General features: G+C 28.3%; 1 protein-coding gene across 1 annotated transcript in view; it reads left to right on the top strand.

The window, feature by feature from the left end:
- The first annotated feature begins 3,599 nt into the window (after positions 1-3,599).
- LOC109609377 (dopamine D2-like receptor) overlaps positions 3,600-14,177 on the top strand; it is a 120,840-nt gene continuing 110,262 nt past the window's right edge. The window contains exon 1 of the mRNA XM_049970201.1: positions 3,600-4,556. Within this exon, the coding sequence (XP_049826158.1) occupies positions 4,101-4,556 (456 nt within the window). The 5' untranslated portion in view covers positions 3,600-4,100. The remainder of the gene's footprint in view (positions 4,557-14,177) is intronic.

Below are 14,177 nucleotides of genomic sequence, written 5' to 3'. Positions count from 1 at the left end.
CACTTCATCTGACATAAGCTAAAGTGAAGTAAAATGTGTCGGATAATGTTTCTAGCTCGTACCCTGCACCAGACTTTAATAGAGGCTCGTTGCGTTTTAAATTAGCCATTTTTGCAAGCCTAGTTAAAAAGTACGAAACCCACTTACCAGAAGAGATATTAGGCATCATATAGGCAGGGAGGAAAATGGAGTAGTTGGGTTAAAGAGAGGTCGGAGTGAGAAGTTTAATAAAGATGCAGATTAAGATTACGGAAAATAGACAAGAAATGTGTGGATGTGACTTTGATGGCATTGCAATGATAGTGGAGTCGGTATCAAGCTGGCATCGCCAGAAGTCGCTAAAGCCTTTTGTAATCCAAAAGGATAAGCAAGCAGTTAGCAACATCCCGGATATACGGGCTTAGATAAGAATTGTAAATACAAGCGCATCGTCGGAGAGTTTGAGGGTCCTCTACAATTCAAATACGGATTTTCTGTTTTAATTTGCTAACGTATCTTTAATTTTTTTTCATATGTTGGACATGGCTACTTCCACAATCTTAATTTTCTCTTTATATTAACTCCATACTATAAACTGTTTATGTGCACATTTTATATAGATATCCAAATATAGTTTTGGCTCCTGCGGTTATTTTATTCTTAAAATATAAAATATATTTCAGTAATTCTTTAGCTTTTTTAAATCCTTTTTTGTTTATTGAATATGCACTAGCGTAGGGGCGTACTAGGGTAGAAGGATTTGATATTGTATCGTGTATAATATTATTTTATTCAAGGTGGAGGTTGAATCCTGTATAAATTTATGGCTTTCCAGCCCGCAGCTCGAATAATAAAATTATGCAAATCGTTGTATAAAATACATGGATTTATGTAATTATCCAATAATAATACAAATTTCAAATATTTTCTTTTTCTTGTGATCAAATTAAGCTACTTAATGTACAAATAATAAAGAGGTTTTGTTATAGTTTCCAACAAATTTTAATGGTTGGTTTTTGGCTGAAACATGACGAAACCCACTATGATTTCATAAAACATTCAATAGGTTGGGGTCCTGTGAACGTTGTACGAGGCTCAGATTATGAACAGTGTTTAAAACCAGAAAATTAATTATGCACAGGCGCAAAATCAGCGGACAGAATTGTTGAGTTGGATGAACAGGGGAAAAATTTTATTTTGGAAATACGTTGGATTAAATTTGATTAAATATATCGATCAGTGATTGATGTAAAATTAATTTCGTTAACTAAGCCGGAAGTAAATTTGTGGTTATATAATTTGACCAACACGCTTTGGTGATTAAACACACATAAGCAATTTGTAAGCGCATTTAACATAAACAGATTTCATGAACGTTTGCAACCCAGAATTAATCATTAACAAAATACACAATTTAACTTGTACATTATAATCTTACAATTGCAATACAAAAAGTTTTCAATAAAACGGATCATTGTGAACGAGCACAGAAGTCGTTTCAAACATATGCTGCCCGTTTTAATTTAGTAATGCGTTTGTTCAGCGATTTCACGTATTTAAGAGATTTAATGGTTCTCAAGATAAGCCAAAAACCCATTCTTTAGCTGTTATCGAACCGTTTAATTGATCGCAAATGCTGCTTCTTAGAGCTACTTAATGTACCACAGTCCGTGGAAGCAATTTGTGTTGCAGACCGAGAGAGAAACGTGTTTATTTATTTCTTTTTCGACTTGTTACTAATACAATTCCATGTGATGTCATTTACTGCTAATAACGAACAAGAAAACAGAATATCTTTATTTTTCTAATATCAAAAATCCAATAAAAAGTTGTTAAACTAATATTTAATAAAGAAATCGTGTTACAATGATGAAAATCATTTATCTTTTTTATATAAATAAATTGACTTTAAAATGAGAAAAAAACATATTTAAATGAACATTATGTATCGTATACTTCATAGAATTAAATATGAAATTGGTTCATAAAATGATTTCAAATACGATTTAATAATAACAAGGCTTAAATAGAGTAGTTTCATAAGATTTTATACAATATAAATTGGTTGTAAAGACTTTTGAAATTGCTCAATAAAATTTCTGAGAAAGTTAAAATAGTAAAGTTGAAGTATGATTTAACCTACAAATAGTTGTTAGAGGGAAAATTTCCACACTAAAACGTTTCCCTCCCGACGATTTCTTTTGAATGGTTCGAAGAAAATAAAAAGGGTTTGTTGAGAATGTTCATCTGAACATCGGAAAACATATTATAAAGGCTTTTGTGATCGCCGATAAATAAAAGGGAAAATCCGGAGCAACTAAATCTTGCAGCATGATGTCTATTATATATTTAGCACTGGTGTTTTCTTTCAGGATTCCATTGCAGGAAAAGTGATAAAGATTTAGATTGAATACGGACCCGATAAATTGCGAACGTGGCACGATAAAATTAGAAGAATCAGCTTTGTTCTGTTTTTTTTATTTCCGTGTAAATTAGCTCTTCAAGAACATAGAACAAAGAAATTTAATTTATTTTATATTGCAGAAACTGAGCGAAAATGATTTTGTAATTAAGTTTAATTAGTGACAAAAATATTTTAATTATTTGTGGAGCCTTATTTCACAAAATATAATTCATCGTCAGTAGTGAAGTTAATTAAAAAACTTGTAAATAAAATCCCTTTTTAAAAATTGAATATAAAAAGTTGGGACTTAAGTAATAAATTGCTGGGACGTTTGATTAAGTTTTTGATTAATTTCACCCGTTTGAAAGATAAACAGGACCAACCTTGAATTTACGTTAAATGCAAACATCTTTTTCACGAAACAAATATTCTCCAGTAGACAGTGTTGATTCCACTTATAATTGAGGACACTACACATTTACCAACACCGTATTGACAAATATTTTTTGTTCCCTACTCACTTAAAATTTCAATTGCTAATTGTATACCGTCTGTGAATATTCAAGAATATTAAAATTTTCCAGTAAGATTAATCTGTTAAAAGCATTTTACCTCTCATAATAATCTTATTCGAAAATAAAATAAATAACTCAGCAAAGTAATTACTTTAGTTAAGGCGAATTTTTTGGGGGAATTCGACAAAAAAATGATTTAATGGAAGTTATATTTAAAATGTCGTCTCATTTTTAATAATATTCGCCCCTGGTTTTATACAAAATCTTAATTTTATTATGTCAATGCGAAACGAAAGCCAGCTAATCTGATTTTGTTCTCGATCTTTATTTTATCCACCTACTTGTGGAAGATAAAGCACTGCAATTAAAATATAGTCATTGGGACACATTATTCTTATTGCCTTTCTTAATAACACAGGTATTTAGTTTTTTAAAAGTTTAAAAGAAAAGATTTTATAATTGTAAATAATTTAAAAATGTATTAATATTAAAAAAAACACAAGTTGTGAAAGAAAAAATTAAATATAATATTTATATATAATATTTCCAGATAATTTGAAATCATTTATTTTTGAATCCACAAATTGTAATAAATATCCGCCAATAACCGGAACTAATAGCAAATCGATACTTCCGGAAAATAATCATACCTAATTAATTTAGATAACCCCATACACATTCCGGTCCCATTCGAATCCATCACAGCCGTCCATCCCCTCACTGAACGGACCCCCCGCTGGCGCTGTCGAATTTCCCATCCGCGAAAAATTCAAATAACCCCACGGACGTTAGAATAATCCTCGCATCGTCTGCCCGCAAATTCGTAAGATAAAGGTGAAATTTCGACGCCTCTCGACCGGCGAACGGACGCGGCAGGGCGGTACCTTGCGCCGCACTCCGGAGCCTGGCGTCGCGGCGCATACACCATCCAACCGGCGTCCAGGTCGCACGCGTCGGTCCCGAAGTCGCATCGAGTCCGCGTATTCGTAATACGATCAGTGCCATGGAACACCGGAGTGTTGGACTTGATCCCTTCACGAGAACCGTGTCAAAGTATAAATAACTAGTGGACTAACTAACTAACAATAAGATTTATTGTAAATTAGATTAAGATTAGAGTTAAGTACCGTTAAATCATTGATGTAACTATTAACTAGACGCGGCTTTAAGATGTGATAAAACCTGATGTGTCGACAAGGTTGATGAACAATCAGAAAATGGAGCTGGACGGCGATGCCAGGTTTCTGATAGGCAATGACACCTCCAACCTAACGGACAGCCTCAACAACACCTTAGAATTATATAACATTCTGGCCCCCCTAGACGTTGGTCAGTACTTGGAGAAGATCAGTCTCCCGACTGATCTTTTGGCATCCGATTCGACCAAATACCACGACAATCAGGTCTTCAATTGCAGTTTGCTACTGAATGGAACGAATGGCACATGTGAAACGAACGTGGTCGACGTACACAAGAATTATTGGGCCTTGATATTAGTGCTGTTTCCGATTTTCACCCTCTTCGGCAACGTCCTGGTTATTTTGAGTGTCTATAGAGAACGGACTTTGCAGACAGCCACCAATTATTTCATCGTTAGCTTGGCGCTCGCCGATCTTCTAGTCGCTGTTGTTGTTATGCCGTTTGCAGTTTATGTTTTGGTAAGTGAACAAACAAATTACTTAAACGTTTATGTCACTCAGATTGTTTAATTACTATTTAAGGAGGCATTTTTTACATAAGTAACTTTAAAATATCTACAATAAATGTACAAAGAGCTTTACTTAAGAGAAAAATGTTTCTTAGAGTCTTTTTTCTCAATAAATTGATACAAATGATGTTATATATTATATAACCTTGATCCTTCAAATTATCTGGCTTTGTGTTGAACATCAAACACATTCTATAAAACTTATTGACATTCGCGTATCAAAAATGGAGTTTGTACTTAATCAATTATGATTTATGACATATTTGTATTAACGATAAAAAAATATTACTTTGGAATATATTTTAGATATTTTAGCTTTATATATATTCCTACATATTTAAATATTTATGAAAGTATTTGAGTTGATAATTGAGTTTTGAGTGGAAAATTGAGAAAATAAGTATGATTAACAATAATCTCAATTATAAAATTGAGAGAAAAAAGTATTTACTTTTATCTGAATTTAGAATTTTTTTAATTTACTTCTACACTACAACAAAAAATTATGTTTTATTGTGAATATTTCTTAAATTAAACAAAATAAATTTTGTAAATAAAGTAAATTTGATTTTATTCATTTTAAATGAATAAAAATACAACAGTGAAACAGTAATTTATTAAATATATCAACAAATTTGTAAATTAATTAATTTATAAAATTAAGACATTATGATTAATTAATTTGATCATAATCAGATTAAAGTAAATAAAAAATAGTAAATAATCAAAAAGGAAAATTAATTATTGAACTGAATAAAAATACGAATAAAAATGTAGACATCTTTAAGTAAATCAGAAAATTTATTTCGTTTCTTGGGCATTTTTATATAAATTTATAAAATTAATTTATTAAAATAATAATAAAAAAACAAAATAAAAAAAGAGAAAAATTCCACAACCATTTTAGAGATGAATAGAGAAAAAAAAAGCAAAAAATGATTGGATAAATCTAAATCAATTTAGAAAATATCCTCAGAACATTATTCCTGATAAACATAAGTGGAAATTGATAAACCAAAAAAATAAAACCCGAAACGAACAACAATTCATCTTGTACCACCACCGTCATAAATTTACAATGTAAACCGAAATGCTTTTAGAAATCGGTTCTAGATATAATTCCATCGATCAAATCATACACTCTATTGCGCAATCTTGATGGAAAAAGGCACATAAATTGGTACAGCGGATAAATTTTCATATTAAACAGTTAAAAAAACGCGGCCGATGGACACGGAAAACTTAAACTCATATTGGAACTTTATTTAATCAATCTTTTTATTGTTTGCCGAGACAACTTTGTTTTATCTGAAGATCAAAAGGGGGAAATTAAGATAAAACACTGAAAGAAGTCGAATTATTGAATAAATTATGCAAATTTTGTTGACAGTGGAACAAATGTAGAACTAAATGTGTTTTCTCTCCTCAAAATTAAAAAATATGACTAGGTCACAAAGTTTTTTCATAACATGAATTCATAATTTTATCCCACGTTCGATATTTGAAAGATAATAATTTCTTTGATAAATCTTCGATACGATATTTCTGGATTTGCTGGAACGGAAGTGTCACATCTGTCAGCTAAACTCATTTATAGACATGCCAAATGAAATTTTGATGTGACTGACATTATCTTATTTGAGATGAGATATTGAATTTATTTCCGAAATGTATTTAAGATTTGACAAAATAATGATTTGAATGTCGGATCGAAATGAAAATAAAACGATAAAAAATAATCCAAACTCTTTTGTTGTTTCTAGTAATAACTCTTAAAATTCATTATTTTGTATTTAAACATTTATTTTCTCTTGTTTCCTCTTGAATAATTTAATTAGTTAAAAACTACTTCTCAGTCTGAGCTTAACTTTTTAGGGCTTAGTTATTAATGGAAATAAAAAATTTACAAAGACATCTTTGTTTGGATCATTAAGTACGATTGCAAACTTTCAACTGCAAGAATAAAAATTTATTATTTATGTAATTCTATCGATGGAGTTTTCTTTCGAATCTGTTAATTAATTAACTTCGTAAAACTGCTACGCAACAAATTTCAGGTATACAATAACAAACAATTTGTAACTTTATCAGTTATCTCTCACATAAATTATGTTTATACAAGTTTATGATTGAAATCCGAAATTTATAAGTGTTGTTTAATTTATGCACGCAAAAAAACATCCAAATTGAACAAAGTTGATCTCACAATATTATTTCCAATCAAAGTTTTGTTTTAATATTAATCACAGAACGAATTTAATTTGAAAAGTTTTATTGTTTCCATTCACTCAGTTCCTGATGCATTGTGGTCAGGTCTTTTAACGACACTTTCACAAAGTTCTCAACTTTCTTGTCGCACTATACACTTCACGTGGAACGACTACATTTTAAACTCCGTAACATTAACTAATTAAATGGGGGGAGAAAACAGTTTCAAACAGAAATATTTAGGTTTCGGTTCGAAAAAAATTGAGACGACTTTTATTAAATCGAGAGAAATTGTTGGAGAATTCAAATGCGTCCTATAGAAATTTCACCGACGAAACTTTCCTCATAAGAAACTCCATTATGAGGTATAGGACTTCTTTTACCTGCATTTTTTACGGATGTCGGCAGGGAGATGATTTATTTAATTTGAAACTTGTGCAATTATATTTTATTTGCATTAGAAATTAAATATTACTGAATTTTTTATTTGATTTAATTAAACTGTTAGTGTAATAATAATTACGTTAATTAAAAGTTTAGTGTAATTTCACAGTAATTAATTAATTACAGTTTTAAACGGGCATCTTTTTAATTATAGATGAACTTTGATTATACAATAGCTAATTACAAATGCAAAATGACCAGCAAACTTAATAAATTTCAATAAAATGAGCCCGTTTCAGATAAGCGTTTTATAAGTCACGACAGAAGTCCGTCGTGTTTTTGTTAGTTTGCAAATTGTTCACTATGGAATAAACTTTAAATTATGTTTAATAAGAGCCTTAATTAACTTTTTAAATTTCCATTTACAATGTATTATAAACAGCCTCCTTTTCTTAGCAAAGAATAATTGTTTTAAAACAAGGGGAATTAATTCACTATCGTTAAAACATGTTGCATGTAAAGGAATTAAGGTCAATAAGAGGGAAATTACGAGTGAAATATGCAGGGAAAAACATCAAGGCTGTTACTATTTTTAATCGAGTCAAGATTGAAAATTGCATTTTTATCGATTTCTTGTTTTAATTGGAGTAGAAAAATGTTATCTTACAATTTAAGGAACACAGGATCCAGCTGGAAATTAAATTGGAAAACCAAAAGATAAAATAACGTTTATCTGTCTAACAAAATAAAATTCAATGGTTAATATTTTTCATGGACGCAAATTGCTCAAAAATTAATTAGTATGTAATGGAATACCAAAATAAAATTTGCGGTTTACTCTGTATAATAATTCCATAAAATTGTTGGAATACTGTATAATTGATTTGTGTGAGCTAGAAATTTAGCATTTCCCACATTCGAACTGAATAACATTGTAGTCAGAAGCCCTGCGAAAATACCAACATGGATTCCCCAAAGGACACAATCAAAGGGCTTTGATAAGTCAAAGAAAATGCCTTTTGTTGAAAATATTCGCCTTCCACTATTTTCTTTAAAGCAAAATGCTAAATATGTAATACCTACTAAGATTTACCCATTTTTCTAATCGACCAAACAAGGATTTGATTTAAGTAAGTATTTACCAAAGTAAAGACTTGATAAATGCTTGTTTGATAAAATAAACACGATTACATTAAACAATTCGTGAGACACAACTAATTCCTTGGATTTCCGATACACACATCTGGCAAACTATAAATTACACTTCATATCATAAGGACAAATTAATAATTATTAAATTATTAATTAATTGAAATTTATAATTAAAATAAAACAAAAAATTATTATTGCCTAATTGATAAATATAATTAATTATAAAAAAATCGGTTCAGTTATGGTATTACTATATCAATATTAATTAGTAAATAATTTAGTGTTTATTTAAAAATGTATATTGAGATATGACAGTATAAATGATAATTTAATAATTAATTTTAATTCTAATTCAGTCTAAGCTTAACTTTTTCTAGGACTTAGCTAATAATGAAAATGTAAAATTAACAAAGATATCTTTGCTTAGATCGCTAAGTAACATTGTAATGAACTTTTATTTTATTTTGGACATTAATTTTTTTTTAATTAGAGTTTTATTTTTATTAAGAAATATATTTTAATATATATATTTAATGTTGCGTGTGATTTAAATAAATTAGTGATGATATATCAAGTTCTCAAATTATTATGATGTTGAAGAGGCGATTAATGATGAAAGTAATTTCATAAAATAATATTATTTATTTCTTTTAGACCACTCGTTCTCAGAGAAACAAAATGGAACTGAATTGAACAAACACACACCATTAGATTCATAAATGTTCAGGAATTACTGCCGAAAGCATTTATATTTCAAATATGAAAATATCTGGTGTGTTGATGAATAAATAGATATGTCGAATAATGAATGTATTGTTTAGTTTTAATTATAAAATCGATATGCGAGCTAATTTGAAACTATTTATACATTTAAATAGGGTCTATGATTAATTAAACCTTAGAATGGCTTTATCGATATCCAGATTTATCGATATGTGTATAAATCATAGGCTTTTCACTATTAAAGCTGGTGTAATTTCTCTCTAGTAAATTACAAAAGTGTTAAAATATTGATAGATATTCGTTTTACATGTTAGTGTATTATAAAATTATATTTTGGAAATTACAATTTGTTTAATAGAATTCTTAATAACTTTATACCATTATAAGGTTAATATTAACAACCAATATATTTTAGTTAATTATACCCCGTATTCTAAGACTACAACTTTAAAAAGTGTATTTTTTATGTACTTTAATTTGTATTTATCTGACATCAAACGTGTAGGAGTAATATCAAGAAGCATTGCGTGTAGCAATTCCTGAATATGAAATTATGATAATCTAAACATGCAGGTATAATAAAACTATAACAGGGACATACAAGAACTATTTCGACGTTTTAAACTAATTGAGTTGATTAGGATCGTAGTTGCAAGTGGAAAATTAATGATTCTGGTTAAGTTGCTTTCTGTGTTTCCCAGTTTATTAGTGTATAATAATTTATGAAAATTGTTATTATAAGTTACTTCATAGATAAACATGTACAAACATAATTTAATATTGTGTACGGAATGCACGAATAATTTTTCAAAATTTTTGCTGTAATTAAAACCTAGACGGCATTGTGTGATTGCGGTAGAAACACTAATAAAATGGTTTTGGAAGCACGGCAATAAAGTCGTTCCTCCATGTTAACGAGTTTGTATTTTTTTTCTCCAATTACGCGGCATATTTTTTAATTAAAAAAACAACAACGAATAAATGTGTTACTGGACCGGGCGGCTGTGAAAAAAAAAAAACATTGAGAATGTATAAATTCATGTGCCGGTTTATTTTTAACCGAGCCACTCACCCACCTGCACCGAACACGTCGAGGGATGTGATTTTCAATGATTATTGAGCCGGACATAAATCGAAGCAACCGTGACAAAGGGTCATCATACACAGCTACGAGAAGTAAATGAGTTGTAGAGAGCACTTCATTACAGTCTACACTTCTGTAATGTGCATGTGTCGCATTTACATAAACTTATTTTAAACACTTCGCCATCTACTTACTAATCTGTCTTATTAAAGTCATTAATTTAAAATTTGTTTTTTCTAGTCGAGTATTTTATCGATCGTAATAGTTGGGAAGTTACCAAAATTAATTAGAGGAAATATTAAATTTGAAGAACTTTTATTGCAGCCTCTCGAACTGAAATTGATTGGATCAGTTTCGCAGGCGAACGAAACTAAAAATAAAATTATTACTGATAAAAAATTAATGATTACTTACGATTTTATGAAACAAATTTCTAAACATTATTTGTAATTAAATTTATAATTGATGTCTGAAACATTTGACAAATTACAAAAGTCATTAAACTAATATAATTATTAAAAAGTTTTCAATTTTACATACACTAAAAAGGGTTTCAGAAATTTAAATATGTTTTACATATATATTTAATTCAATTTTAAATATAAAATAAGTTAAAGTCTACAAATTTAAGCTTCTGAAATAGTTTAAAATTTACTCCAACTATATTCCAAATATATATGTATAAAGTATAGCATATAAATTTAATAGGTAGTTATAGAAGATTTATTAAATAACTATAACTAATTTTTCAGATGTTAAATCATAATGTATAATGGTAATAATAATTGTGAAAGCAATAAAACATATAATAAATTACTAAGGAAATTTCACATATGGGTTGGATATAAACCCTGCTATTAACATTGTTTGTATAGTTAATGAAGAAAAATGGTTTGCTTTATTGACCAAAGTTTTATTCGCTCCATTTATTCCAAACAAAGTTATTGAATATAAAATTTAATTATTTGAAACATAATATTTGTTTGTGTAAATAAATTCAATTTTTAAAAACAAATTAATCGCATTAATGCGTTATTAACACTCTCTAATGTTCAAAAATATTATATGTAACAAAATGTTATGCTCTAAAAAGAATATTTTTCTATGAATAAATATGAAAAACAATTTTAATGTATCAGCAGGTTAAAAATGTTTAAAATTTTTTATCAGTTGCTAAATTCAATTAACTTTATATTATATTTTCAAATGTTAAAGGTTACCAAACAATTTTGTGTGTTAATAATTTATTTTATTTCGAAAACAAAATGAAAATGAACAATACGTTTGTAAATAATTCTTAATGACGTACATGATTTATATTTTGTTACGCATATTAAACAGTATAAATCACAGATGTCGATAAAAAGGAAAAGACCTACAAATAAATGAATTCTTTTCAGTTCGTGTTTTATCATTTTCACGAAATGATATATGCGTATTTGGCATTGTACGTATTTCACGTGGTCCTGTGCATAAAATAATTTATTGCCCGAGATTAACTACTTACTTTTTAAAGCATACACTCGAGAGTTTTAATGGAAAATTCAACAAAAAGAACTTGACAAAGGTATAGATAAAATTCGTTACATTAAAGAAAATGATAAATCTTAAAAAAATATGGTATTTTAAAAAAATGTAGAAATTAAATTTGAATTTGAGGCTTTAAAGTTGAAGTATGGCAAGAAGTGGTTTTGAATAAAACGAATATACGAATATTGGCTAAATAAAAAAGGATGTCATATATAAAATTCGCATTGGAATGGCGTAACTTTTGAGTAAGATTGCTTAAAGATAACTAGAATGAGACATTTATATGTAACTTAGACATTTCCCGTAATAAAAGGCAATATTTTGTAAAATATTGCGACGTAACATGTTGCCATTATTGCATCTAAGTGCCGCATGTATGTGTTCAGTTTTTGGTATTCAGACTGGATCAGAACCTTTTATAATAAATTTATGTATATTGACATTGTGTGTGATATGCAGATTTTGCGGATTTCGGTAAATTCGACTTTTTCGTACATGTTTTCTATATTTTAGATTTTTCTGGCCCGGATTATGTGAAAGGAATATTTTATGGCCTCTTTTATTGGCGAGACAGATTTATTCGGTTTATTTTAACTAACTCCGCAAAAGAGATGTTTGTAGCGAACTTTTTCAAATCAGTTTTACCTTTTTAAATTGGAACGTCAAAACACCTTATTTCACTTTCAAAACTAATAAATTACATTAAACACGTGCCACAGATAGGTTTTCTTCTCTTTTCCAGCCCACGTGCACGTGGATGCGATTTTAAACGAATTTATGTGAAATTTGATTAATCGCACTTTGATAAAGTAAAACCGAATGCATAAAGTTTCCAAGTGCAATTACGTGAAAATGATCGGTTTTGTCAGTGTCGGCGTCTAACTTACATGGCGGAAATGTTAACGTGTAAGTGGAATTCCGATGGTAGATAAATCAAGGCGATATTTTCATGTTCAAACTCACTTCGACTCTTTTCATGCCGCTAACGGACTTAAAATTACTGACCCACAGGGGGAAACTTGAATTTATGGCTCGAATTATAGTTCTTATATTTCAAATTTATCGGCTGGTTTTGTGTTGGTGTCGACAACTATTTATTTTTACATTCGTGGCTGTAAATTTCGTTTTTCTTGATCGGTTTTAAACAATAAATTCTGATTATTGCCCGTAACAAATACATCCAAAGGAAAGTATTTTGTATTGGTCTAAAATCGCTATAAATATTGTAAATTTTAAATTTCTTACTTATTTTATTTGAAATACTTATACATACATTGCATATTACATTATATTAATATAATTAGGTAAAATATATATGTATATAAATATATTAAATTAACAAACATTTTTGGAAAATTCATTAGTTAGTCACCAGATTTTTAATGTTTATTATTTTTATTTACATGAAACACCACAATAACTGTAAATTGTTTAATATTAAAAATGTAAAAGGGTTTTGTGGAAAATAATAAATTATATATAAAACAAAAGTTTAAATTAAAACGGTATTAATTAACTCCAATAAAGCTAACAAAATATGTTTGAACACATTCACCATAATTATAAATAATCATTTTATATTTTGAAACCCTATAAATATTGGAGATGTCAAAAGTTATGAAAAAAAGATTAATTTTAAAAATATTCAAGTTGTGTTTAAAATAAATGGTCAGAATTTGGGAACAGTTAGGACACGTCTTCAGCAACGAAGAAAAATTAAATAAAAATTTTTTCTAAAGTTTGCCATGAAAAAGCTACAGCCCCTTAAATTTAAAGTTCAATAATTGTATTTTCTTATATATCCATAACAATCCAATCTTGTTTATATTTGGTATGTATTATTATATTATTAGAATTAGCCTAAAATATGTTAAATGCGTACAATTGTATATTTAAAATTAATTACCAATAAAAAATAAACTTGCTTAATAGAAACACATTTAACTACATTGTCTTAAATTTAATATATTTTTAATTTTTATTACTCTTATTATTCTAAAACATTAAGAATTTTAGTTAATTAAATAATTTCAAGATTAATTTTTGATGCGCATCCACCAAAACTTTAAATATGTAGGATTTTATTGTATTTATTTGTTAAAATTTTTTAAATTATAAGTAAAACGTGACAATAAAAATCAAGTTATAAATTTTTGAACAAAATAGTATATATTATCTTAATTTTAATCATCTCAGGTTTTTAAAAATTTCTACTTTCTATAGTTTTATACTCCTTACTTTTAATAAAGGACATTAAAACATTTTGTTTTGAAGTCAAACTTTGAAAAGTTTTCAAAAAAACAATGTTAATTAATTGAATCGCCACCAATTTAAAATTTTGTTGCAAAAACTTTAATTAAGAATATAATGGCGAATAATAAAAATCGGAAAATTAAATAAAGCGCCTAACCTCGTTGTTAAACTTCCGTCGAAAATCGAGCGTCCTTAAGCTAATTGCATTATTAGACGCGATTAAATTAATTTCCCGTG

Source organism: Aethina tumida, chromosome 7 (assembly GCF_024364675.1).
Source record: "Aethina tumida isolate Nest 87 chromosome 7, icAetTumi1.1, whole genome shotgun sequence".
Lineage (NCBI taxonomy): Eukaryota > Metazoa > Arthropoda > Insecta > Coleoptera > Nitidulidae > Aethina > Aethina tumida.
Note: the sequence above shows the minus strand (reverse complement) of the source record. Positions and strands in the feature narration are given on the sequence as shown.